At 35.9% G+C, this 27,905-nt stretch overlaps 1 protein-coding gene across 1 annotated transcript in view; it reads left to right on the top strand.

Moving 5' to 3' along the window:
• LRP2 (LDL receptor related protein 2) overlaps positions 1–27,905 on the top strand; it is a 1,335,386-nt gene that overhangs the window by 109,900 nt on the left and 1,197,581 nt on the right. Inside the window, exons 5-8 of the mRNA XM_044075346.1 lie at positions 2,341–2,451; positions 9,558–9,671; positions 16,929–17,045; positions 18,832–18,975. Of these exons, the coding sequence (XP_043931281.1) occupies positions 2,341–2,451; positions 9,558–9,671; positions 16,929–17,045; positions 18,832–18,975 (486 nt within the window). The remainder of the gene's footprint in view (positions 1–2,340; positions 2,452–9,557; positions 9,672–16,928; positions 17,046–18,831; positions 18,976–27,905) is intronic.

Here is a 27,905-nt window from a genome sequence, read left to right as displayed (position 1 = left end):
AGTTTGTTAATGTTGTGTCAGGTCCATAATTCAGATAAATTGTCCAGTAAATAGGTCTGCAGGTCAGAGTGGCTTGCACTGGATCATCTGTATAAATAATGTTAGTTTTGAGAGTTTAGGTAGAGATTATTGACAAAGAGGGAAAACAGTAGAGGCCTGGCCCAGACCCTTGTGGTACATCTGTGTTAAGAGTGCTGGTAGCAGAGGGGGAGTTATTGCTATAAACTTGGAAGGGTCTGTCTTTTAAATAGTTACAAATTCAGTAAGTAGTGTTATCAGTGACATTGAGTATTTTAGTTTATTGAGAAGAAGGCTATGATTGACTGTTTCTGAGACCCTAGTCATGATTTCAAAGAATCCTGCTGTTATGAGGCCTTCATTAAGGTTGTAGTAAATGGAATCAGTGGCCATTACCAGGGCTGTAAAAGTACTGAAGGTATTGAGAAAGCTATGTTGTGCATCAAATAGGCCAAAGCTGTTAATGTGGTAAAAAAGTTGTTTGTACAGACGATTTTCAAATATTTTGGTAATAGGGTGCAGGTTAGAAATATGTTTGTAATCCTTCAGCCTGTTAAGTAAAGTGGCTTTAGACAGTGGGATTATAATGGCATGCTTGAATGCTGGAGAGACAGAGCCTTAGGAAAGAAAGAAAGTGATTAAAGATGTAATAAGGAGTTGGTGCATAGAAGGCTAGAGGTAATAAATCAGGGGATGAAAGTCCTTGAAATCCTTATTCTTAATTATGAACATACGGAATCCAGAAAGCTTGAGTGAGGTCTGGTATAACACCTGTGACCCAGAGAGTGACTGGACTAACAAGAAACAGGGTACAAAGGATTAGTCCAAATAAAATCACTTTAGCTAGCAGATCTAGGAGACTCTCTGATGCCTTCCCTGTGGGAGCAATAAAGGTGCCTTGTTGAAGTTTCAAGTAGTAGTTTATTCAGTTACATAGGTAGATGTCCATAGTAAGAGTGCTACACTGGAACTCCACAGTTGGAAGCCTGGTTTACTGCTAATGATCCATTACCTACTACAACCATAAGAAATATTGTGGAAGTCAAACATAAATGTGGCACGGATAAAACTGAATCAATTAAGTTTCATAATCTATCAGGGGAATGTGCAAAAGCATTTTTTAGTTAGAAGACCAACAGTACAGTTTTTGCTCATGTAAAACATAATCTTTACAACATACACTAATAATACAATAAAGTAATTGTAAAGAAAACATTTGATAATAAACACATAGAGATATTTAATTGTAGGTCTGTTGTTGTACTTAACTTTAATACCTTTTCAACATTATGTCCATATAAGAATGTTAACATTTTTGTTGTTATCCTATGTACCACTTGTTAACACCCAAATCCTTTCTATGCTGTAATCTACTTCACAAAAGTGCCAACAATCTTTCACAGTCCAAGTGCTTCTTGTTATATAACTGTTTAATGATGAAAACAACCAGAAATTAGCAGAAAAAAATCATTCAAACTGCCAAAAACAATTGTAAATGTATTGTATATATGTAAGTTCCTACATTTAAATGTAAGAATTTGATAAATGTCTGTGTTTATATATAAAACTCTGATAAATGTCACTGTATATAAATACATATGTTTATATTTAAGACTGATAACACTTGCTACTTGTGGCTGCAGTAGTTAGTTGTTGTGTATAAATACTGTATTTTTCTATGTTTGGAAATGAACTTTTTCTACTTGGACCACTGATAAAAACGTGCATATCACAGTTAAGAAATAAAAGTAAATAAATGATGTATTGTTAGAATGTCCTTCCTACATCATAAAAGTTAAACGAGAGTACAACAAAGTATGTGATGTAGGCAGGGCTGTATAAATAGATATTACATAGACCAGTTTCTATTTGTATTAAGTTTTTCTAATTGCACTCTAAATTGGTTACACCTCCTTATTAAAATTGGTTCAGGTTATCCTTTGTTGATTGAATATTTTTTAATTTAGACTATGGTTTCTCTGAGCATTGCATCCGCATATAAATCGGTGATCACTGATGGTAGAGGGAGAGAGAGAAAAAATAAAAAGGAAATGTTGGTGCTGTCTGTTGGTACTCAGACAATTCCCTCAAGGAAATGAAACAGCACATTTGATTGCTGTAGGTCATGTCCTCTAAAAATAATCTGGTAAATGAAAAACATTCTGTAATTCTAATATACCTCATTGGCTTTAAAACTCTACTTGTGCAATTATTTGAAATAATAACATAGAAGTGAGCAGGAAATATGACATGCTTTTTATCAGAAAATGAGTCAAAGGTATGCCAGTTTATGCCAACCCTTGCAAAATTTCTGTCTTTCAGAATATCCTGTCTGCACTGAACTCACGTGTGCAAATGGAGCCTGTTACAATCAAAGCCAGAGATGTGATGAAATAAATAACTGCAGAGATGGATCAGATGAAGCTAACTGTAGTAAGTAACATGGCTTATAATGATTTCCCTTTATCCAAGAATGCATACTTAAAATGGAGCTCATGTTTATCTATTACTGTTTTCATTTTAACTTTTCTTCCTGAAGAGTTTAGCAATGCCACAATTCTGCATTTTCTGATACTGTAATAATTTCCACTAAAACTTAGAATACACTACCACAGAAGGATGCAACTCCTTTGAGGTTTAATCAGGATGGCAAGTGTTCAGAAACCTTTAATAGCAGATTAAAATAATTACAGCATGCATTATTTTAGAGTATTATAGTTTATGAATAAATTTTACTTTCTGCTACTTCAGCTGTTTTGGCCAAGTTAGATTCATCATAGCTGCTTATACCTCATTTGAGGCAGAATAGTTTTTGTTTCATATTAGTTTGTGGCTTCATAGATGTTTCACAACAGTGTTTCTCTTGAAGCTGCATATATAATTTGGATGTAAGATAAGCAGCAGGACCTTTAAAGATGGTCAGAAGTTAGTGCCTTACAATTTCCATAATGGGGACTGTGAGTAGGAACTAGACTGCACATTTAGGAATGGACCTGACTAAAAAAAAAAAAAAAAAAGAAAGACTGCAAGTCTGGAGCGAAAGGCAAATTGTTAGCTCAAAAGCTCAAAAGTAGAAAGAATAATGTAAAGATATACCATATCTCTCTATATATATTTTACAAGACTGTAAACCTAAATTTAGATAATTGAGATAATTAATCCAGATAATTAATCTTTTGTGTTCCCTGTGAATTGATTTTCACACTCTCAAGTGCTCCTAAATCCTAATAAACCAAAACTAATGTTCTTCACCTCTAAGGCTCAAGCAGATTGTAAATCAAACTTTACAGTTCTTTCAAACAAAAATATTCAACTAGAAGTTGTCTCTCAAACTAAACTGTTAGGAGCTATTGTAGATCATCAGTTAAAATTTGATACCCATTCTGACGTCCCTCCTCTGGGCCAGTAATCAAGGAGACTCAATCCTCACCACTGATACCCATAAGGGATATTCACTTGGAACAAAAATAGCTACATACAGTATTTTCAGATGCAGCTGTCTGCACCAAGCACAATTTCCCTTAACAGCACACAGGAAGCACACTCCTATCCTGGGACTGGGTTTCCCTCTCTCTATCCAGGCCCCACATAAGACTCAACAGTGACACAGCTGTAGAGTTGAGTCCTTAGCAAAGTGTTCCAAGCCAAGTCCTCTAACACCCAGTGCTCTGTGTCCCTGCTTTGCACTCTTTGAGATTTGATTTTCATAAACACACACACACACACACACACACACACACACACACACACACACACACACACACACACACACACACACACCTGCCCAGACTATAAGGTAGATACTGCCACCAGAACACTCCAAAGCCAGCTACTCTAAGGCTCTTACAATGGTACCCCATTATACTAAGCAAACTTAATACTAGTCCAAATGGTAGCGTTTGACCAGTGCAGCAAGACTTTTAGAATGGCTGCAATGTCACCAAATAAATATACTGTAAGTGTTCTCAATGGTTAAAATATTCTCTAAAAGACCAGCCACAATGAAAAGTTTAAATATGTTTAATAATAAATAATAAAAAAACATGAAAATCCTAAGTATCTATTTACAATAAGCACTAGCGTTTCAATCACAGGACATATTAAAAATAACACAGATGGAAAGGTTCACACAGATACAGAAAAACAATACTTAACTAATCTCACTATATTTTCCTGACTGAGCTAAAGAATTACTGTCCCCTAGTTCATTTACTAGAGCGAGGCAAATTATGTAGGTGAGTGGTCCTTCTTTGACAGGTTTCAAAGATAGACTGCCCTGAGTCTTCTGTCTCATCTAGTATTAAAACATAATTTCAGTGCTGGATTACAGAATGACACCATATACATCTGGTCACCTGACTTCTAGTTCCTACACTACCCTCTTTACTATAAGCTGAGGCAGAAGCTTTCACATATGTGTTACCATACACACACATAGAGCTTTACCAAAATGTGTTATAGCATCTAGAAGCTATAAAACCTTTTCAGAAACTTTCCACCCTTTCCGGGTAGCAATTAGTTCTCCCCTAAGGACAATACAGTAGGATTCCTAGTCCTGGTTTTCACAGACATTTTGTCTCTGGCTGCAATCAGATCTGTAAGATACAATCTTTATGGTCTAACCAGGTAATTTAATTTCAGACTATTTTTCAAAGCTAGCTGGACTAAGGTTAACCTCTTCTCTTCCATTATCCTCTGTTACAATATATTAATTTCAACAGTTATAATACAGTCTGTCATATATGTATATTTCTTTTTTGTCCATCAGGATTCACTGTTGGTACATTTTTAACACAAGCAGGTTTACAAATACATTTTCAACACAAGCACCTGTACAAATCAGTTTGATATACAAATGACATTTAATTCTTTGTAATACTCCAGCTAGCTATGCTGGCATATATATTACATATCCACTGCCCTACTTCTCCTATCATAGCTGGCAATACCTCATATCATCATATCCATATTCAAAGTATGGTAAAGAAAACTCATTAAAACGTAGTCCTTTTATACAAAGCCTCTATAACTTTCTCACCACACAATCATGTGTAAACATTGATTCTTCCTACTTACTATCTACTCTTTGCTTCTCCATTTCTTACAAACATAAACACAATTCAGGTAATAAAGAATAAAATCACCAAATTTGCCATCAAGAGTCCCAATTCATGCCACCATTGCTTAGCTCTCAAAACATTAAGCTAGTCTGAATTCCAAACATCCTTAGTCTCACACAATTAAAACTTACCCATATGATATAGTACTCTCCAGAAATATCCCTCGCTTAAATCCTTAATACAAAGTTATTCTCTTTCAAGAGTACTTCCCTGCTCAGATAAAAACCTACTAGTAGTCAGAAAGTTGAACAATACCTCAAATAATTCCCTCTACTCCTCATACATATCCAAAATATGGAACTCTATCCCTTTATCTATTAGGCAAATGAGAGTCTTCAGCACATTTACAAGTAATCTAAATGAGTACCTAAGTATGTCTTAGGTCTGCTCTTGCACTTATTCACCTGGCTCAGCACACCTCCTCATTATTTGTTTATTAATTCATTAATCCACTGTACACAATACCCCCATTTCTCTCCTGACAAGAGGAGTAGTTATTGCCATTGTGTTTTGCTCTTGCTTTGTTCTCTCCCTATCAATACACTATAAACCTTAGCTGCTCTAAAGTTGTTTTTGGAACGGTAATTTTAAAATTGCTTTCTTACCATTTTTCTTCTTTTCTTTGCTGAAGTATTTCATATGTTACTCATCTGCTCGTATACTGAGTACCACTGAATTCAATATTACTTTCTAATTTTTTTTTTTTTTTATATTTCTAATGTTAATTTGCATGAGCTTTTCTCCCTGGGACTCCACTGAAAATATACCCTGCATGGCTCACTTAGACCATCCAGGTTAACAAAGAGAAATAAATAAACTTATAAATAAATGTATCTACATGTGTATATGTTCATCTGGGACACAGCCCCGTGTCACTGTATGACATTATGATTTACCAGTGTCCAGGGTGGTTTCATACTGGTGCACTATATTTATATATGTACAGTGCTTAAAAAATTTGTACCCAATACCTTATTCCACAAATGCACACTTGTCAGCCACAGCCAATTTACTTTAGGATATTTTTCTTACAAACTTGATTGTTTTTCATAGAGATAACTTATTTTGTTGAATGCAGTCTGACGTATAATGAATATTGTGCTAAGGGAGGTCTAGATGAATGAAACAAAGTTTTATATCTACAGGCTGAATGCCTTATATATTGCTGCCTTCTGCAGTTCTTTGTTAGTGGAAAAATATGAATTAATTTACCAAGAGCACTGATGGACCCAAGGAAGGCACGACTCTCCAGGTTAAAAACTTGATTAATTGTAGGTCATAAGCACTTTCGCAGTTACTGCTGCTTCATCAGATAACAAACACATTATACCAAACTAGCTTTTAAACAGAGACGTGAGAAGTTAAGTCACATGACCACAGAATTTAAAGGAACACAGCTAAAATATATGCTATTTAAACAGAACATAAAACATGTAGGTATAATACAACATAAAATATATATAAAAACTATATAAAACTTCCTATAAGCAAATAAAAATACTGATTAAGCTAACAAGAAAGCAAACATATATAATATTTCAGATGCAAAGACAAATACTCTTATCTGGAAAGTGGTCAAATTCAGTTTGGGTTTAATGGGTACAAACTCATTTAACCCCTGCCCAAAATCTCCCCTCAGCCTGATAATCCATTTAGCTTCCATCTGTTCTGTTTGATTTCTTATATCTCCTTCCTTGCCTTCCTTGGGTCCATCAGTGTTCTTGGATTATTTGCTTTTATTTTTGTTGGACTCTGCTGCTCTGGAAAGTTGGTGGTAGTTTTTCTTTGGATGAAAGAATTTACACTGTAGCAGATTATGACCTTGGCAGGAGCCCTGCTGCCAGGACTGAATTAGATGGGATAGAATACTTGGCCATTGGCTGAGAGGTGCCTCTTGCCACCCATTCCTGAAGCTGCATATTTCCTACTCCAGCTCCTGTTCTCATCCTAAGTGACCCCCCACTACTTCCATTAGTCATGGTTTACTTCTCCAACCTGTCTTCCTTCAACTTACTGTATGCTGTCCTCTTCCATATAATCACTCTTCCATTCAGAGCTTGATATGCAGTCTCCTAGATGAACACAGCATTATTGGCCTATTTCTGTAGTTATAAAACTTATTCTGACCCTCTACTTTGTTTCTACTCAAAATTAAACTGTGGTGTTTTAATCGTTATCTTCACTGTCATGTGGTGAAGGTGTGGGTCTTGAGACAATGACAATTAGTTTAGATCTTCTGGTTTGCCCCAGCCCAGGACCCAGCCTCAAACAAGAAAATAAAAAGGAAACAAGAACACAACAGAAACAAAAAGGTAGTCAGTAATTGCATGACAACCTAGATGATCAGGTTTGCCAGTCCTGGCACATATTTACAGACTGCCTGTGAAAGCCATAGAAAACAAAAAGGCAAATCTACTCACATTAACAAAAATGTAAGCTTTAACAATGAGAAATAGGTTCAGTGGCGTAATGATCTAGTATTGACATTCTGATAAATTCTGTATCAAACTGTATTCCAAAGGAGAGTCTTCCTTTCTAGTCAGAAAGTGCTGCAGAATGTCCTGGTTATATTGCCGGTCATACTACACAAGCAGCAGTATCTGGGGATAACAGAAAAATGGTTCTGCTTTAAGTCAGAAGTAACATCCAGGAAGGTGTAGAAATAAGTCCTGGTGAAAACTTGATTGGATGAACTCTTAATCAGTAGGTAGTTAACACCAATTAATTTTGTATGAAGGTATGTGCTTATTAGGATATAGTACACACACAGGCCAAGAGAGTGGTACTACACCGGTAAAGTAGTCAGTACAGTAAAACAGAATGCATGTAAGACATAACAGCATTTATATTGTAAATATTTCACAAAAATGCTTTAAATTATACATTATCAATAGTAAGATTCAAAAATATGAACAACTGTAATATTTAAAGGGTTATATACATCCATAATAATTCTTTGTGGATTTGTTAGGATGCACAGCTCCTTTCACATTTGCTCTGCTCACAATAGCCAAATACACGCACGATTCTATATGGCATATGTGGTCATGTGATCCATGGCATTATGGCAATACAGAGAAGATCACTGAAGGCACTAAATTCACTCATTCATTCGTTCAACAAATCTTACTAATAAGTTTACACACAATGGATTATTTTTCTCTGAGGGTGTGTATTTGATCATATACAAGCAAAAACAACGTTTAATACTTATCTTTTGCAACTTCCTCTAGTGATTTGTGACTAATTATTCCTTGTATTCTTAATATTCTGTCATTTTTTAAAGCTCAGAATTTTTATACTTGTTTGTTTGTTGTGTTAGTTTATTAGGTTTTGCATTCATAATGTATTCCACACTCCTTTGTGCTTGTCTCTGGTTTTGATTGAAAAATGCTAATTTTGGATCATATCACTCAGCTATTTAGCAAGAAGCAACAGTACCTGTCTGCTTCATGTATAAAGCTTTGCAGTAGCAAAAATATGTTTAGTTTAAGAACATAGCAAATGCATAGTGATATAAAATAAATATAAAAGAAGGAAATTCAAGCTTTGCAACAAAGAGCAGTCAACTTTTGAATATGAGCTTCATTAATGTGATATAAAGTGCACAACAATATTGTGGTGAAGTCGTCATATAAAAAGTCACATGTCTTGAGAAAGAATGTAGTAGCAGTGCTGTGCCCTCTGAAATGCTGCACTTATCATATTATTCTGAGATGTGGGTATCATTTACTCTGTTCATATTTAAACATAATAAGGATGAAACAGTGTATCCTGGCACTGGTCATCTCTGTGTGGTTCCACCATGTAGTTGCTTTATTTAACTGAGAATTCCTACTACTTATAGTAATATGCATCTGTACTACTGGTTTACTATTAAAATGTGGAAAATCAAAAACATTTTCCAGTTTTTGATCGAATTCATAATCCGAATTTGGTACTACAGAATTACCAAAATGTTGGAAATGGTAATCACAGAATTGACATTTGAACACCAGAAGTTCCATTGTCAAACTTCTGTGTTACCGGTAACATTTTTGCAGGGGGCAAGCCCTTCTACACCTCCTACACCCCCTGCATATAATATTTTACAACTCCTAGATCACACTAAAGTGCGGAAAAGGGTAAATTTCCTGATTCCCCACTGTAGTGTGATCTGTTATCAGGAAGTCAGTCCCATATTAGCGAATGCACACAACCATTCTGTAATGAGGATTTGAGCATTTCCTGATCAGCATTACAGAAATTGGAAAATGCGCATTCAACCATCCCAGTTTTGCATTAGCAAAGTTCCACATTTTGATAGTAAACTGTATTACCATCATTCCAAATGTTTAGCATTGCAGTAAATAACAAAAATAAGTTATCTTTTTAATTAATATGTAGTTTTAATTTGTAATAAAATTTGTTGTTTTTCAGCTCAACAGTGTCAGAATAGTCAGTTTCATTGCGCTAATGGAGAATGCATTCCACGTGCCTACATATGTGACCATGATGATGACTGTGGAGACAGAAGTGATGAACAGAACTGCAGTAATGTGGTTTTCTCCTAACATTTAATTTTTATTGAAGGCAGTTAATCAGTCTTTCCATTTCTTTACTACTGTCTTATTCTGGCATTTACTCTTTTTATAACAAAAGGAGTATTATCTTCTTTGCTACGTCAGATAAAAATGATGATGACTAACCAGATTCAGACACAGTTAGACATATTGTATAATATAGCATACCATCAGCATTAAAATTGTCTGATTTAACTATTAAAGAAATAGAAGCCCAGAAACACTCAACCTGCATGTTCTTGCATATGGATAAACCATAGAGCCTATTACAAACATTATTTTATGATTCTTCTCTATACTATTGAAATTTCCACATAACAGATAAAGCACCAGCTTTGCATGAAGGCAGTTATATGCATCTAACACCCTCTCTGTGAAAAACGTTTTGTATTCTCCATGCCATCCCTATTTAAAGGGTATCTTCTTATTGCTCTTGCATGCCACATACAAATGTTGACTTCCATGAACCATTATACTTACTGGTGCCATATGATTATTTCACTTACAAGATGTTCTTACCTTTTAATCTTCCTTGTCAGGTAATGAGCTTGAGTGGTTTTTGGCTGCCACCTTCTGTAGCTTCCAGTTCCTTAGTATCTGTTTTTTGAAATGTTTCACTCACAATTCTTTCAGGAGGATCAGTTAAATGTTTTTTCAGCCACCCCAAAGGTTCAGTGTGTACTACAGATTATGGCTTGAAATTATTATTTTACTAGTGTTTAATTAATATGTGGTATTTATTCATTTGACATTTGTTGACCGGGTTAGTCCAACTGGGATGGAGCCCTTTGTCAGTGGAGACCTGGAGAGAAAAGCTCCACAAAACATAGCTACTTAACATCATAACTACCCTAACATAATACATAGTTACATAAACAATAGTTACCAGTAGTAAAATTTAGCTGAGATAAAATGAATGACAAATAGATTCTAAAAGACAGAAAAGTACACCTGGTACAATATCGAGTAAAAGGAAACAAACAGAAAATTTACATTTTTCATCATTTATCATCAGTTATTTTATTATGACTCGTTAAACTGGAGGTTCACAGTTAACAACTGTGAAATAAGATGTTCCAGTCTCATACTTCTTTATTTTAATGATATATTTTGATAGATTATAAGTTGCTCAGAATTATATTTTAATTGGCTTGTTTTATTGTTGTCTAATACCATTAAATAAATTGTAATAAAACAGTAGACCATCATCTGGAGATAAAATAACTTCAGAATTTTTGGCCATCTTGAAGCAGTGGCTAGCCTTTTCTTATTCCCACCTGTTTTGTCTGCTATTCAGAAACGCTTGAGTAAATATAAATGTAAAAAAAATAAATGAATTGAGCAAACAGGGACTAAGTTCAAGCAACAGATGTGATGCTGTGGGGTGTGTAGGGCCTTGTTGCTGAGTATGACCAAACTGTTGTTCTATAAGCTCGTATTTTGCCTTACATATATGACCAAACTGATGCGGATTTAATACTGTAGCAGATTTATTGACATGCTTGTGGATTAGCAGAGAGGCTGTACAAGAATTCTTTTAAAATTTGCATTCCAGGGACAACATTGGGTCAACATTTTAGAGCTTTTTTATTTATTTTTTACCACAGTCTTTATTAATCATGCAAAGTAAATTCTTAACTGTACAGAATCTGATTGAAAAGCACTGCCATAACATACATATTAGCTTTACGATTTTCATCTGACATTCAGTAAAAATTAATTGTCTTCCACTGCTCAGAAAGCAGAGTGCTTCTTTTACACTACCCTAATGTAAATTGGACAAATGGATAGGTAACCACCAGTTAGCACCCCTGTCCCTTATGGGTAGTGGAAACATAAATGTCCCATTATAATCTTTTTTAATCCATCTCTGGTTATTTCTATGCAAAATATAAGAGCTACCATGGGAATGTAAGGCTATGCTTTCTTAAGATCCTCACAGATCAATAGCTTAGTAAGTACCTATGAACCAATGAAATGTGTTATAAATGGAGTGGACAACTCAGCAAGCTAAGCAGACCTCCTAAAACTTTTTGTCTGACTTCTGTTAAGCTGTATAAAAGTTCTCTGCTATAAAGTAAATAAAATGGTTACACTGTTATTTGCAATGGGACATTTCAGAGTGGCCACACACATTGCTTTAGACAACTTATCTCAGTGTAGCTTAAGGATGTTAACCATTTCCCAACTTTAGCTTCTTGTTATAGGTTTGATTCTGTCAATTTCCACCTGCAATGCTCTGAAACTCTAACAATTAATTTAAAGAGACAGTGCTCCTGGGTCACGCCTGAAAAGGAGCACTTCTGCTATCGGGCTTACCTGGTTAACTAAATAACTAAACAAACAACACCAAATGTTCAAAATATAGAATGTTTACATTATTGAAAACTATGTCTATAACATACATTTTTTAAGAGACAGTAATTTTTTCTACTATCCTACAACTGTAAACAGTTAAAATATTCTGGTTCCTTAACTACTCAAATTCTTAATGAAGAAAGTCAGTGATAATTGTAAGAGTCAGTGAAAAGCACAGTCAACTAAAAAAATCTTTCAGCTGAAAGATCGACAGTTAATGCTGAAAAGTTCAAAATTATGCCCAAAAGCAATATAGTAAGTGCCAGATTAAAGGAGTGAAAACAAATATGCTAACTCATTAAAAAGGACAGCATGTGTTTGCTTTCCTAAACTGAAGCTTGCTTGAAGTAGAATAAATGCAGTCACACAATAACGAGTAACTGAGAGCATAATGAACTGGGAAAGTGTTAGTCCAGTTTGCACTAAATTACATATGTGTCACTGAACGTGGACAACGAGTAACTGAGCGCATAATGAACTAGGAAAGTGTTAGTCCAGTTTGCACTAGATTACATAAGTGTCACTGAACATGGACAACGAGTAACTGAGCGCATAATGAAATGGGAAAGTGTTAGTCCAGTTTGCACTAGATTACATACGTGGACAACTTGACTAAAGTCAGTACTATTTAACTCGGCTTTTATTCCTGAGACTCTGACTAGGCTTAACATTTAGAATGTTCTACATACTTTTTGTACTACCAAGTTGCTTCTGCTCCGTCCAAGCTGCTTCTGTTCTGTAAGGAAAAAAAGATGCAGTAATGGTTAGACAAAAATATGGCTTTATTTTTAGCTGAAAGTAGTTGTGCCATCGTTTGTCCATTGCAGTAGAAACTGAGTTCAATTGGTCATACTTCAGGACTACTGTGCCTTCCAGCTGTAACTTCCCACTGAATTATGTTCACACCACCTCCTGTCTTTGTAAATTAGCTGAATACTTTGCTTGTTGCTGTAAATATTTTGTGTGTTTTCACTGTATGTTTAGGTGAATATGGAGAAGTGTATACTAGCTCTGGAATTATGGTATTTTATACCCTCTTCAGCAATGCCAGAATTATTATATACATAGCAGGGTGGGGGTGAGGATGTAGGAAAGCTTGCACCATTCAAAATATTTGTATATGTATAACAGCAGCTTTCATAGTTTGCTGTTACTTGTTTTAAATTCCACTTAAATTTTTATAGCTTTGGGACTTGCTTTATTAAATCTTGAACTTCTGATAGGGGGCCAGGTTTTATATTCAGATACACTCATTTATTTTATCACTTACTATGTCAAGTCTGCATGGGCACAAAAAACTGCTGAAGGCTAAAGTCAGCCTGACAGAAGCATTCAGTAGAGCTTAAAATATGGAAAGCGTTATAAAATAAACTTTTTTTCTGTGATAAATAAGGAATTTGTACATGTAGTAGCTTTTTGCTTGGAATTTGGAAATAACAGTTAATGCTGAAAAGTTCAAAATTATGCTGAAAAACAATATTGAACAAAAGCGTTAAAAATATATCATTTGTGACTGTCATTTCAACATTTCAGTGTGGATATTCTGTTTCTTTTTTATTTTACATTCTGAAAAGTTCAAAATTATGCTCAAAAACAATATAGCAAATACGAGGTTAAAGGAGCGAAAACAAATATGCTAACTCATTAAAAAGGATAGCATGTTTTTGCTTTTCCTAATTGTGAGGCTAGCTCTTTGAGAGAACCGCACTTTTTATAGTATACTTTTGTGCATCTTTTTTTTTCTTTTGACTTTATATAACTTCATTGAAAAGGTCTGCATGATGCTACAACTGGAACATATCCAGCTAGATTCTAAAATGCCCATTTTGACTTGTACATCATTTCCTTAATAAAGTCACAGAATTCACTAATGCAGCTCTCTTAATGTTGTAGCAACCGCAGGGAGTGGATCCAAGTAATACCGCTGATGTAAGCTGGTGTGCAGGCAGTGCCTGACATTACCTGGTTCTCAGTCAGTTCTGGGTATGAAGGTCAAACAAATCAAAAATAACTGACTAAGTTTGTAGCAGGCTTGAAATTCTTATGCATGATTGCCACAGATTGCATGTTAATACCCCCCCCCAAAAGGACACAGCTGAAATTCTAGTTTGGTAAGAAATTATTTTCATTTTATCTACATAGCCGAGAATTCCATTATGCTGTAGAAGAGAGAAACCTTACCACTGGCAATATATAAGAGTTTTAAAAAGCATCTTGTAGTAAACACTTCATGTTATTACGCATTGCTGTATTTAGAAATATATAATACAGAACCACTGCTGAGCCATATGATATCTAGATGCTAAATGCATCACTTCACACAGAGTAAATATATATTTCATAATGGAGTTGTCAGAGTTTAAGTGCACATACAAGACATGCCATTAACTAGCTTCTCCCTATCATCAAATGAGGTAAAAAAATAAAAGTGTTTATTCAGCAAACCCTGTACTATGTTCAAAGGACAACTACAGACAGAAACTGAAAGAAACACATTTATACTCATACTGCAATATTATATTTTATACTAATGCCCTTGTATTACTGTAAGATGGTAATGTTCTGTAAATTGTTATATAATATGGTAGATGCAGTAGCTGTGGAATGCTTTTGTTTTTCATAGATTCCTTTTCATACAATACTTGTTTTTGTATATTTTCTTTAAAGGGTTTTGCTACAGTCAGATTAAAACTGCAATGTTTTAATCCAGATTTCTACGAATAGATGCTGAGACAGCTGTTACTGGAGTTTTTAAATGACACCATTTGATTTATTTGCTGCCTTTTACACAGCATTTTATGATCCAGTTCAAGAAATGGTGGATACTTTTGTTGGGTTTATAAGGGAAGCAAGATATTTCCAAAGTGTTGCATTGTAAAACAAGGAGGTCATAACAGACTGCCTAGGAGCTTAGGATACAGATGCGTTTTTGAAAAATACACTGAAGGAATTCTGTAATTATTCATAGAAAATATAGAATTCATGACATAGCAGTTCAATGTTAGTTTTGAAACGGCACTCAAAAGAAGGAAAACGTAATTGGAAAAAAAATGTCATATTGTTGAGTATTATAGGAAGAAGCCACCATGAGGGAAATAAAATCTTGTTGGAATGCTTGTTCCTACATACCATTTTGTGGCAATGTAAATTATTAAATAATGCTAATCATTTAAAGTTGGGAGTTATGATTGCAGACAGTTATTTTTTCTGGGTTTCTGACATATACACACACACACACACATACACACACACACACACACACACACACACACACACACACACATATATATATATATATATATATATATATATATATATATATATATATATATATATAATATAGTGATTGAGGGTTTAACCTGTAGCTTACTTCCTGATACATCATGATCATCATAAATCCAATTTTTCCCATTTTTACATGGGGTTATGGTGTTTGTCAACTACTGGGATTTCTTTCTATTCAGAGCCACTGTCCCACCTTCTTTGGCAGTCACTCCTACCTATCCATCTCTTCACTGGACATCGCATCTCCTCTTGCCTTCTTCCTGTCTCTCCCAAATCTGCTTTGTCCAGTATTCGGCTGCTTCCCTGCACATGTGACTGAACCACCACACTCTGTTCTCCTTGACCTTCTCTGTAACTGGGGGTCTCCTTCCTCTTTCAGTAAAGTCTGCATATGAGGCGGTACAGATTCTGTAGGGTTTTCGTCATTCAGAAGCTTATTGAAGTACTCCTTCCATCTGCCCTCGATATCCTTTGGGCTAATGAACAGACTGTTGCCTATTGTTACATTTGTTATGAAATATGCCCAAAAATAATTTGGACAACAGCACCAGTATCTACAGTCAGATCGGTAATCGGAGAGCCGGTGTACGGAGCAACTGAGATGAAGTGTTAAACACCATGAGATTTAAAATGAAGGCAAACTTCATCCTAGAAGAGAAGTTTAGGCTTCTGAATAAAGTATATTAGTTGTACTTATTATTACACTTTGGAATACATTCATAGGCTGTGACTTATATTGCTTTGCAATGCAGAGTGCATTGTCCTTATTCACAGACCAATGAGTATCTACTAAGATGTTTGAAAACCAAATGTATTGTAGTGACATGGAACAAAATTATAACAGAAGGATTTATAACAGAAGTTCATTCGGAACATTTTGATTTTCTTGTACAGCAGAAATAAAAATAAACCCACAGAAAAGATAATAAGCATTTCTGTAATATACACTTAGGATTATATCTTTCAGCTGGCCTGGGAAAACTTGAAGATACTGTAGCATGAGCTAGACAGTGCTAATGGCAGTAATGAAGTCTGGTCAGTCCTGCTGAGGTTATCACTGTGACTTTCACCAGGACAAACAGTTTAGAAAATGAATGGATATATGGATGGATGGATGGACAGGACAGTCTGATGGGTGAATTAATATGGGGAATGATGGATATGGATAGAGTTATAGATGGGCAGGTTGATGTATGAATATACTGCAGGGTTGAAGGAATGTCCTAAAATTTTCAAAACCTAAAAAGTAAATTTATAATTTTCAGAAAAGAGAAATAAATAAGTATATGATTAGTAAGGAGTTTCTAAATTACAGTAGAAATGGTCTTGACCACAATGTGGTAAAAAACTCTGGCAACATTTGCCACTGTGCATTGCTAAACATAAGTAGTGGTGATCCTAGATGTCTTTGTTGTCTCTGTCTCTCTTTTCTCCCTCTACAGTAAGACTATGCCTTCAATTAGTAATGTTTCTAATAGCGGAAAATGTTGTTTTTCAGAGTGACAGCATAATGATACTGATAACAATGTATTATTTAAATGCCAGATAAGCTGCTTTAATGTACCCGTTTTCTACTTTGTTTTAGCTTATCCAACTTGCAAAGGAAACTTCTTTACGTGTCCCAGTGGCCGCTGCATTATCCAGAGCTGGGTTTGTGATGGGGATGATGACTGTGATGATAATGAAGATGAAAGGGGATGCAGTATGTTGAATATTATTTGCATTTTTTAAATGATGTTGCAAATAATTTTGCTGTTTAAATATATACATGTACATATATATGTATATATATATATATATATATATATATATATATATATATATATATATATATATATATATATATTGAGTGATGATACACACAGAGGTAGATAAATGCATATATGTATACGTACATGGACGTGTGTGTGTGTGTGTGTGTGTGTGTGTGTGTGTGTGTGTGTGTGTGTGTGTGTGTGTGTGTGTGTGTATTCTTGCAAGGAAAATCAGCTCAGTCATCTAGGTCACTAGAACACCTTATATGCTCATATGTATATCTGTTACTATCATCTGAACTACATATTAGGATGAAATTGTATGAAGGCAGTTGATACTGACATAAAACAAATGCTTTACATTTTAATGACTTTTTAGCACTAGTTTTAATTTTCAAGCTTATAATCTTGTTGAATCATATGATCAACATCTTCAAAATTGACAACCAAATGTAGTTTTATGAAGTGTTTCAATGGGAACTAATGGACCATACCAAATTACATAGATAAAAATTTGGAAAGCTTGTAAGATTACACAAGTAAGTGATCTGATTTGTGACCTTGTTAAATATAATTAATTAGTGGTATAACTCATGAAGTATGCGATACCCTCACAACCTCCCTCCCAATTAAGGAGAGCAGTTTGCCATGATCCCTTAGCCTTAACCTCATGCCTGGCCCTGCATATTGTATTCTCAACAGCTGGAACGACAGTTGTGACACATTACGCCAATATTTTAACATGACCTAGGGCAAATACCAACTCTTACTGATAGTTTTAATAGGTTTGTGATACTTGTATTTGCATCAGTATGTTGATAATCATCTGCCAGCATTTTTCATTGGTCTTGTGATGGATGCCATTAATAAATGCAGCTTATTAAATCAGCAACACTCACTTCATTGCCACAGTTGTAGTTCTGGCCTTTTAAGCTTTATTGTCAGTGTGTGCCTATTGTTTTTAGGCATACAGAGCTCTTTTTTCCTAGCTAATGTTGTAATCATTAACCAGTTTCATTGAAGATGATTAGGTCATCTCTAATAATTTTTTCCGATAAGGATAAATAACCAGTGGATTCATTGTGGTAGTGATGCGTTCTCTACCTGTAAGAAGTAATGTTCATTTAATTTTAATGTTAAAGTTAAAATATGAGAATGAGAAAACAGAAACTGAGAACTGCAGTTTGGCATTTAGCAAGAACATTTTCATTTAACTCACACAAGCTTTATAACCTGTTATTGCCAAATGGGGATAGAAGCACAAAAAAAATAAATAAATAAATAAAATAATAGGAAGCAAGACTGACACATGCATGTACATACTGCACAATTCATGTAGCTACTTGGCCACATTAGTTGGGGTAATATGCACAAAGTAACGTCATACAAAGTTATACCTATGTGCAGGTCATTAAACTCTTAACAGTGTTTTGGCATGCTTAACTATTTGACAATAGCAGTTAAACAACAATAAAATGATATTTAAAAAAATGTTTCTTCTGTTAATTATGAAACTCAAACATGCATGTAGAGGATTCATTGAATTTTATACCACAAAGAGAGATTAGTGTCCAGGTTTGAAGAACTACAAGGAGACATTAGAAATCATATTCAGTGGAACTCTTATCACTTATTTTTGAATACGACAACAAATGTTCCTTTTAGTTGAAACATTTCTGATGTACTGATGGCAGTACGTATAACGGATTACTTTTTTTAATTTTCTTTTTTCAGCTACTGAACAGCTGGAGTGCTACCCTGGGGAATGGGCTTGTCCTTCGTCACAGCACTGCATTGCTGTTGCAAAGCTGTGTGACGGAACACGAGATTGTCCATTAGGGGATGATGAAACAAACTCAACAGCTGGCACAAACTGCAGTAAGTACAAGAGTCTGTAGCATTTCTTAGAATATTTGTGCAAAGAAACACTGACACATACCACAACTAAGTACTTGGACCTGTGCTTCTATATGTTTTGCATGCCTAAATTATGCTGCTTTTTAAGAATGCAGAAGAGTATAATGGATCGTAAATCAATCATTATTATTAAAATATATATTTTGTTTACTTCAGCATTATATTCAGTACTTCATACAAAAGTTAAATATGAAGCCATTGACAGGAATGACTTAAATACTGTACAAAGACAGGTAATTTAATCCCGGAGAAGTAGGATAAGATCAGGTGATAAACACCTTGTGGAGAGACCAGGTCAGTGTTGACAATGGAACTGAATGAAACAGCAGGGAAACCAAACCAAAAGACACCTAAATTCAAGAGGTCAGCTAGCAGATGGTTAGAATAATGTCCTCTTGAGTTACTTTTCTGTTGTCTAGACATGAGGACTTGGTTGCTTTTAACACAGACTGAAATATTCCACTGAAGACTAATTAAGAGAACATAGTACCAATAAAATATCACAGCATGTCATCCTTTGAAGACTTGTTCCTAGGGTATTATAGGATACATATTTATGCAAATATTTACAACAATAAAGGAGAACTGTACCTCAAAATTGAAGGAAAAATGTTTTTCAGCATTTGTTGAACTTTCCTGCATTAATAATGTTTTTGTATCCAAGTAAGAGGTTATTATTATTATTTTTTTGATTTGTTATACATCAAAATAGCCTAAAAGGGGTCTGCTGTGTTGCATGATTTTGTTTTATTGTCAATGTTTTGTCTCCATGATGTCATTTTTGAGGGACAGAGAGAAAACCCTATGATGAGAGGATCATTTGCTGTGGTTCTGTCCTTTTCAGTTTACAACAGTACTGTGACTGCCTACTTTTGACTGTCAGTATCAATCCATATTTTTCTCTTGTTTCTTTTGATTTTTATTAGTAACCATCTCTGGTACAGAATTTTAAAGAATGTTTGAATGGCAGACTTGAAAATGTAGCTGAGTTAATTGCTCTTATCAAAATAATAATATATAATTCAGTATTTAAGTATAAGAAATCTGGCATCTGTGATAAGTAGGTGATCTGATGTTGTCTTTTTCATCTGGATTCAACCTGTGGGTTATCAGTTCTGACTAGGACCTGAGCTAGGCCAAATTCCACAGACTACAGCCCTTTGAGTAGTGCCTCATTTACCCATAATCCCTTGCTCCTCAGGACTGCCCAAGATCTCGTTTGCTGCCATTCCAGGATAGCAGCATAGTTAGTCTTTTTCTAGGTTGTCTACTCTGTTTTGTATATTTTTTAGTAGTTGGTGTAGTGTTGTACCATTGATAGTACTTGTGGTTAAAGTAGCTTACATCAGTTTTTTAGAGTTAAGGTTTAGTTGTTAGCAGGCTTTTCCTGCCTTGTGCTTTTCTGTAGAGTTAGTGGGTTAGAATTTGGTATTGTTTTTGTGTATTTATATATCCCTCATTTTTTCTTCTTATTTTTAGGGTTTGTTGCTGTTTCATAGGTTTGGAATGCATAAGTGTTTCAAATAAATGTGTAGAATGTGAGCAGAAGCTCCTATCCCAGGGTATACACAAACCTGAGCATCTTTTGTTTAGGGTCCTGTACATTTGGATTCCCCTTGCTTTATCTATGAGGAAAGGAGGGCCAAGCTGTTTTTAAAAGGGCTTCTTTCAGCTGGCAATTCCTCTTCTACCTCCTTCAGTGGTGGGGGGGGGGTTCTGATTGGTGTCACAAGAGCTTCAAGGATCCCAAAGCAGCTAAGGGGGACTGAAAGCATTCATCTCCCTCTTCTTCTTTCTCTAGCCCAGCAGATCTGAAAGTCCCAAGACCCTTATCTCTCCAACAGCTTCTGCTGTGACTCCTTGGAGCCAGTCACTTTTGGCGCTGATTGCATGGAAGGTGCCATCTCTTGATATCAGTGTTCCTAGCCCCTAAGTGTGCTCCTTTGGGTATGAGCTTTTTCCCTTTCTCCCTGTCTACCTCACAGGTGTCCTTGCTGGAGTCATCCCCATCTTAACCTGTATCCAAGATTTTCTGTTTCAAACCTAGTCATTGGAACCCCCCTTATTCTTGGTGGCAGTTAATTCCACCAAGCGGGTGTCACAGCTGCAAACCTTCTCTTCAGTACTTCTATACTTAGTCATTCATAAGGATAGGGTTTTCTTCACATGGTTCCAGCTTTCCTTTCAGGTTGCTACAAATAATGACTTGAATAAGGGAATTCACATACCATTTCCCCCCTGAATTTTCCAATAAGTGAGAATACTTAGTACATTGCTTGGATGTACATAAACAATTTATGGTTTACTTGGACAGAACCAAATCTTTCAGAGAATCTAAGTAGTTGTTTATTTCCTTGTCCAAGGCCAGGTGTGGCATGCTAGTTTCTAAGGTTATGCTCTCCAAGTGGCTTTCTGACTATATTTCTTTTGGGTATAGTTTGAAAGGAAAGCCCTTGAGGGTTAAATCCAAAGGTCGCTCTACTAGAGCTATGGCTACTTCTACAACCCTTTTCCCTAGAGCTGCTTTGGATGACATTTGTGCAGCTGCTGACTGACTTGGCTGTCATACCTTTCTGTCCCACTGCAAATCAGATATTCAGTCAAGGTCCTGAGTTTCCTTTAGTTCCACCATATTGTTTAATAGCCTTCCATAAGACCCCACCTGGGGGGGGGGGGGTGTTACAGGCCTGGGGACTCTATACCTCAGACTGAATCCAGAAGGAAAAGACACCATATGATATGAAAGTTATGTACTTACTATAATGACAGATCTGTGTTGTTTCTTTACATCTGGTTCAACCTTCCCACCCTTCAGTACCCACCTTTTTTGGCAAGCCTCTTCATCATAGGATGACCAAGTTGGTGACTTTTTTTCCCTCCTGTGTTGGGGTCCTCCATGTTCTTTTACTGTGGAATTTGATCTTAGGTAGTCCTGAGGAGAGAGGGATTATGGATATAGGAAACAGAGCTTGATGGGCTGAAGTCTATAAAATTTAGTCAGTCTTGGACCTGAGTCAGATCCAGTAACCCACAGGTTGAAACAGGCGGAAAGAGACAACACAGATCTATCATTATGGTAAGTAGATGGTAAGTAGATAACTTTCACTTACCTAGGTTGAGAAGTTTTGTGTAGTATTCACAGTTTTTAATAGTGTAGCTAGAATTAATAGTTGTGGATGTTAATTTTCCCTCTTTTAACTCACTGATTAGAAAGCATGCATGTTTACAAAAAATGCATTGTAGGAAAAATGCAAAATCAAATAAAATACTGATAGAAAATCTGGGAAGCAAGATAAAAATATTTTCTTTCATTGTGCCTCTCAGTGTTTGATTAAAAAGAAAGGCAGCTAATTTGTGTAAGATAAAAGTAAACTAATGCATGAGTACAGTTTTTCTTGTTCATTTGCATCTTAAAAATAAGCTTGACATCCTTGCTTTTTTGTTCAGACTCCTAACTGTAGCTCCAAGCTGCACTATTTATCTGAGGTATGATGCTAGCAAACAGTGACTGGAAAAGGCACATTTAAAAGCAATTGTCTTCTTAATGGCTTTGTGGTTTGAACAAGTGACCTAACCTAATTACTCTGACATGTCTATCCTTCATGATGTAACAGATGACGAGACAACATTGGAAAGATTAACAGAAATAATTTCAAACATAAAACTGAATAATTATTAAATTATGCTTTTTCTGTAAATGTTATGCTTGATGTTGAATTACAGAGAAAGAAGAACACATTTTGGAAAGAAAAACTTGACTTTTCTGTGGAGTGTGAAGTTCCCCGCTCTGGGCTAGTAATCAAGGAGCCAGAATCCTCACCATTGGCATTGGAGAGGAATGTTAACTTGGAATACAAATAGATACATGCAGTATTTCCAAATGAAGACCTGTTTGCATCAAGCACAATTTCCCTTTAGAGCACCCAGGGAACATGCTCATTCTAGGGGCTGGTTCCCTCTATATTTGTCCAGACCTCCAATAAGACTCCCCACTGGCACAGCTTAGACTTGAGCCCTTAGCTGGAGTTCCAAGCTAAATCCTCCCACATTCTCTGTATGAAACCAGTGCAAGCAGTGGACACACACACAGACACACACACACACACACACACACACAGACACACACACACACACACACACACACTCACACACACACACACACACACACACACACACACACACAGACACACACACACACACACACACACAAGACTGGCACAGATTCGGTATATAAATAATAAAAAAACAAAAAATACTAAATATCTAGTTACAGTAAACACCAACTTTCCGTCAAAGAAAGTATTAAAAATAACACAGATGGAAAGTTTCTGACAGTTATAGGAAAAAGAACAGCATTTAGCTAGTCTCACTGTCTACTCCTGATTGACCAAAAGAATTGTTGTCCCTACTTACTGACTAGAGCAAGGCAAGATGAAGCGAGTGGTCCTTGTTCTTAGATCCAAGACAGAATACAGAATACTTCTGAGACTTCAGTCTCCACTAATATTAAAACATTATTTCTGTACAGAATGACATCACACACATTTGGTCATCTAATTCTGTTTCCCATGCTATCACTCAGCAGTAGAAGCTGACAGGATTTTAGCACCTATATGTTACCATACACACAGACAGAGCTTTGCTCAGATGTGGTGCAGCTACTGGAAGTCACAAAACTCTAAAACCATTTCACTCTTCCTACAGGAGCTACAACCTATGCCCTAGTGCAGATATTGCATCTGTGGCTCCTTTCAAAACTGTGTGATAAGATCTTTATGACTTAACCCATAAAATAATTTAATTTCAAAAATATTTTCAAAATCAAGTGGATTAACCTCTTCCCTTCCAGTATATGCTGCTACAATGTATACATTTAATTCAGTTGCAATAATACATGTACATTTAATTTCCTTCCAGCATGGCATACTGTTGATACATTTTAACACAAGCAAACCTCACAAATATATTTTCAGCACAAGCATCTGTACAAATCAGTTTGATATACAAATGATGTATAATTATTTTCAAAATTCCAGCTAGCTGTGCTGGCATAAGTTATATATCCACTACCCTACTTCTCCCGGCATGGCTGGCAGTACCTCCTATTATCACATGGAATTCTCCTTTAAATGTACTTAGCTTCCAGAAATAAATGCTGTTCTATGTAGGGACCCTATGAAGAAGGGAGAGAGTAAGGTAGGGAAAGGGTTCACATGAATGACAGATTGCCCACTCCGTAACACACAACTTTCACCTCTGAGCTGGATGAATGGGCCAAGCAGCCTACTACTCTTGTCAGCAAATGAATGGTTTGTGTTGCTCATGGCTGCCTACTGAGGGAATGGGGTGGGTTCTTGTCACAATGGAAAAGTTGCTTGGTCCATTGGGTCAGGAAGGGGAGGCACTGCATGAATCATGGGATAAAAAAAGGCAAGAAGAATTAGTATACAATGAAAAGATATGTTGAACATGTCTAGAGTAAAAACTAAATTACAATAATTTCACCATTAGAAAAATAGGAAAGTGGAAACTCTGTAGCCAGATTTAAAACTTCAGTTGACTGCCAATGTGGCTGAAAACTGGAGGAGATCCAAATAACATTTAAAACTGTTTTTAGTAGTGACTAGCACTGACCTTAGAGCTGAGAAAGTAAGGGCATTTGTGTTCTTATCTGTAGCTTGGAACAACTTGCTAGGATGTTGTAGTAACTTTGCATTGAACAAACGGGCAGCTTAAAGTTATGTTTGATATTGGAAATGTCTGAAGCATTTTCATACCTAAATGAAATGTGACATATAAGACACATAGATTCTTTAGATTTATATGCAGAAAGTTATATAAATGATTAATCAGTACATGACAAAAATGAGAAACCTTAGAAAAACATGAATTTGGAGAGATGACAATTTCTGTGATCAAAGATACTGTGGACTGAGATAGGGACCACTCAGAGAAGAAGATTTAAATTTACAGAAAGCTTTAGTTATTTAGTCACAAGCAGCAGACCTGATTAGTGAAAGTTTGAAAGCTGCACTGTGGACTATGCATGCAGTAAAATAGTGGGGGTGGGGTGGGGGGTCAGCGAATGGATCCAAAGAGAAGAAAACAGCAAGAAAATTGGCTTCTGGGATGATACAAATGAGGATACAAATGTAGTAAATGAGAATATAGGTTAAGAGTGTTTGTGTAGCTGGATTTCCCAGCATGGTGAAGAAGAGAGAGAGTGGGGGAGAGACACTGGGATATCTTTTGCAAGAGAATCCCTATAGGGTTCCATGTACATTTCATTCTGAAGTACAGTGAATATGATTTCAGAGATTGTATTTACTGAATTTAAGCCAAGACTAAGGCTACAGGTTGCAAAGTAAAAGTGACTGACTACTTCAGTGTTAATATTCCATTTAATGAAAAATGCACTGAAAAGATGACCCTTAACTGTACAAAAACTTTCATTTATTGTGGCAGTAAGGGAAGTGCTAGCAGTATTGGTCATACCTTCCTGTAAAACTGAAAATGGCAAAGATATTTCTAGATGTAGTAAAGCAAGTACAAGCAATATGGAGTTTGTCTGCTTGTGAGAGACCACAGGTGTTAACATGAGCCTTTTTTTGATTTAAGCTAGGCTGTAATATTAGTATAGTGCAGTGTACTGTGTTAAGGTTCAGATACCCATAAAACATGCATGTTGAGTGTTACTGTTTCTGCTTTGGTAGTTAACTGACATGTTAACGGGTAGAATGCATGCACCCACCACTGATTCCTGTGTGTATCTGCATTTTGTCATTAAGTATGAGGTCTATGGCAATTCTAGAAAAATATATCCATCAGTCTACATTGATAATAGTTTAAAAAAATACTCACTTTAGTTAACACCCCTGACACTTTGGCTTCAGGCCTTCATGGGGAAAAACTGAACCGTTGTTAGAAGCAACCATCAATTATAAAGTCAGCAAGAAGAGATATAAAAAATTATCAACATTCAGTGTTCTTTCTGTTTCACACAGAAACATTTAGCAATTTGGTTCCACATAATGTCCTATACTTTAGAATGTAGTAAGTTTCTTTGTGCAATAATGACTGCTTTATACTAGTTTTATTTAGTTTTGGACATTGTTCAAACAACATGAACCTGACCTCAGACAGTTTATGACCTAGACGTACATGATACCTAGCAAAAGGATTACTGGTATTCAGTGGCATACCTAGCATATTTGACATCTGCAGCAGAAATATTTTTTAACACCCCACCCCCCCCCGGCAGATATTTCTTTCTAACACCATCTCCTCTATGACAACTGGTTTTAATAATAATAATCATGAAATTAAAAAATATAATGACCAGAAAGGAGCAAGCTAGGAGCAGTGATCAAATCTCCAAAGGACTGAGCCATCCTACAGGAAACATTGTCCCAAACAATAACTAGTGCCAGAGTCATGGAATAAAGACAAATATCAAACATGCATTATCATCTCCTTTGAAAAGTTGAGTACAACATTGGCAACACACCCCTAAGAGCTGACCCAGTAGTTCAGGATTTGGTAACTTATGTGGACAGTAGACCCCAAATACTATTAGGAACAGGTCAAGATGAAGCAAAATTAGGGAGCTTATGCAAAATCAGGAGCGGTTTCAACTTGGTATTACATATACAGCACCCAGAGAAAGACAGTAAAGATTGCAGCATAATTCATGCAAATGCACACTAGTCATATAAAGGCAGACTATAAACTAAGCAAACAATATGAGAGTAACTCGCAGACCAAACATATTAAGCAAATACAAGAACATTCTGTAAAATTGGGGACAGTTTCAAATGTGTTTTATGCAATATTCCAATTTATTTAATACATTGTACACTAGCTGTTAATGCCAGACTTTAAACAGAGCACCAGTTATTTCATCAACAGCACAGCTCACCATTCCCTCCCAAGAAAAAAAAACATAAACATTCCAACTTATTTTGCACAATATGCACTAGCCAGCCCTTAATACCAGACCTTAAGCTAAGCAAATGAAGAGGATAAGTTTCCATAACGCAGCTAAACATGCACCCCCCCCCCAAAAATAACAAATCTGTTTATTTCCTCAAATGCACACTAGCCGGCCTTTAAAATAATATGAAAAGGACAAAGTTACTGCCAATCCCCCTCCCCCCACAAATGCACCTTAAGAGTGGAATTTATACTAACCAAGTGAAAAGGAAAGTTACATTCATCCACAGCACAGCTGGCTAACCCTCCAGGAAAAGAATACAAATATCCCAATTTATTAATAAATATTCAGTTGTCAGCCTTAGTGGCAGAACTTAAGCTGAAAAAAATGAAAGGTCAAGTCACTTTAACCCACAGCCCTGCTAGCTATGCCCCAACCCACCAAAATAAAAAGAGGACAGAAGAGTACAATGAACCCCCCCCCATAAATATCCAGTTTTAAAATATTTAAACAAATGTGCACATGCACACTAGTCTAACCACCATCCCTCTCTTCAAAAATAAGTGTTATATTCACATTAACAAAATGCTTACCTTCAGTCCGGTAGTCCACAGTGCCCTGGCTGATTCACTTGCTGTCATTAATCCAAGTTGCTGGGTTTAATTAAACAACATCAAAAAAGAAAAACGTTTGCACTGCAAAACTCTATCGTGCATTGTACTACTGTCTAATTGTAAGGCTGCTGTTAATTTTAAAAATAAGTGCTGTTCTCTCTGGTCTTGTCTGTAGTTCCTTCTGAGTTTCCTCCAATCCTGTACCACGTTTTCATGCATAGACACATGGACACACACACAAGAGGAAGAAACAAAGTGTTTACTTCAAAGCCGCATCATGGTCAAATGAGGCCCTAGGCAGGGTAATGGATTGGGCCCTACACACACACACACACACACACACA

The sequence above is a fragment of the Protopterus annectens genome, chromosome 6.part1 (genome assembly GCF_019279795.1).
Source record: "Protopterus annectens isolate FY-2018-M chromosome 6.part1, PAN1.0, whole genome shotgun sequence".
In the NCBI taxonomy this organism is placed as follows: domain Eukaryota; kingdom Metazoa; phylum Chordata; order Ceratodontiformes; family Protopteridae; genus Protopterus; species Protopterus annectens.
Note: the sequence above shows the minus strand (reverse complement) of the source record. Positions and strands in the feature narration are given on the sequence as shown.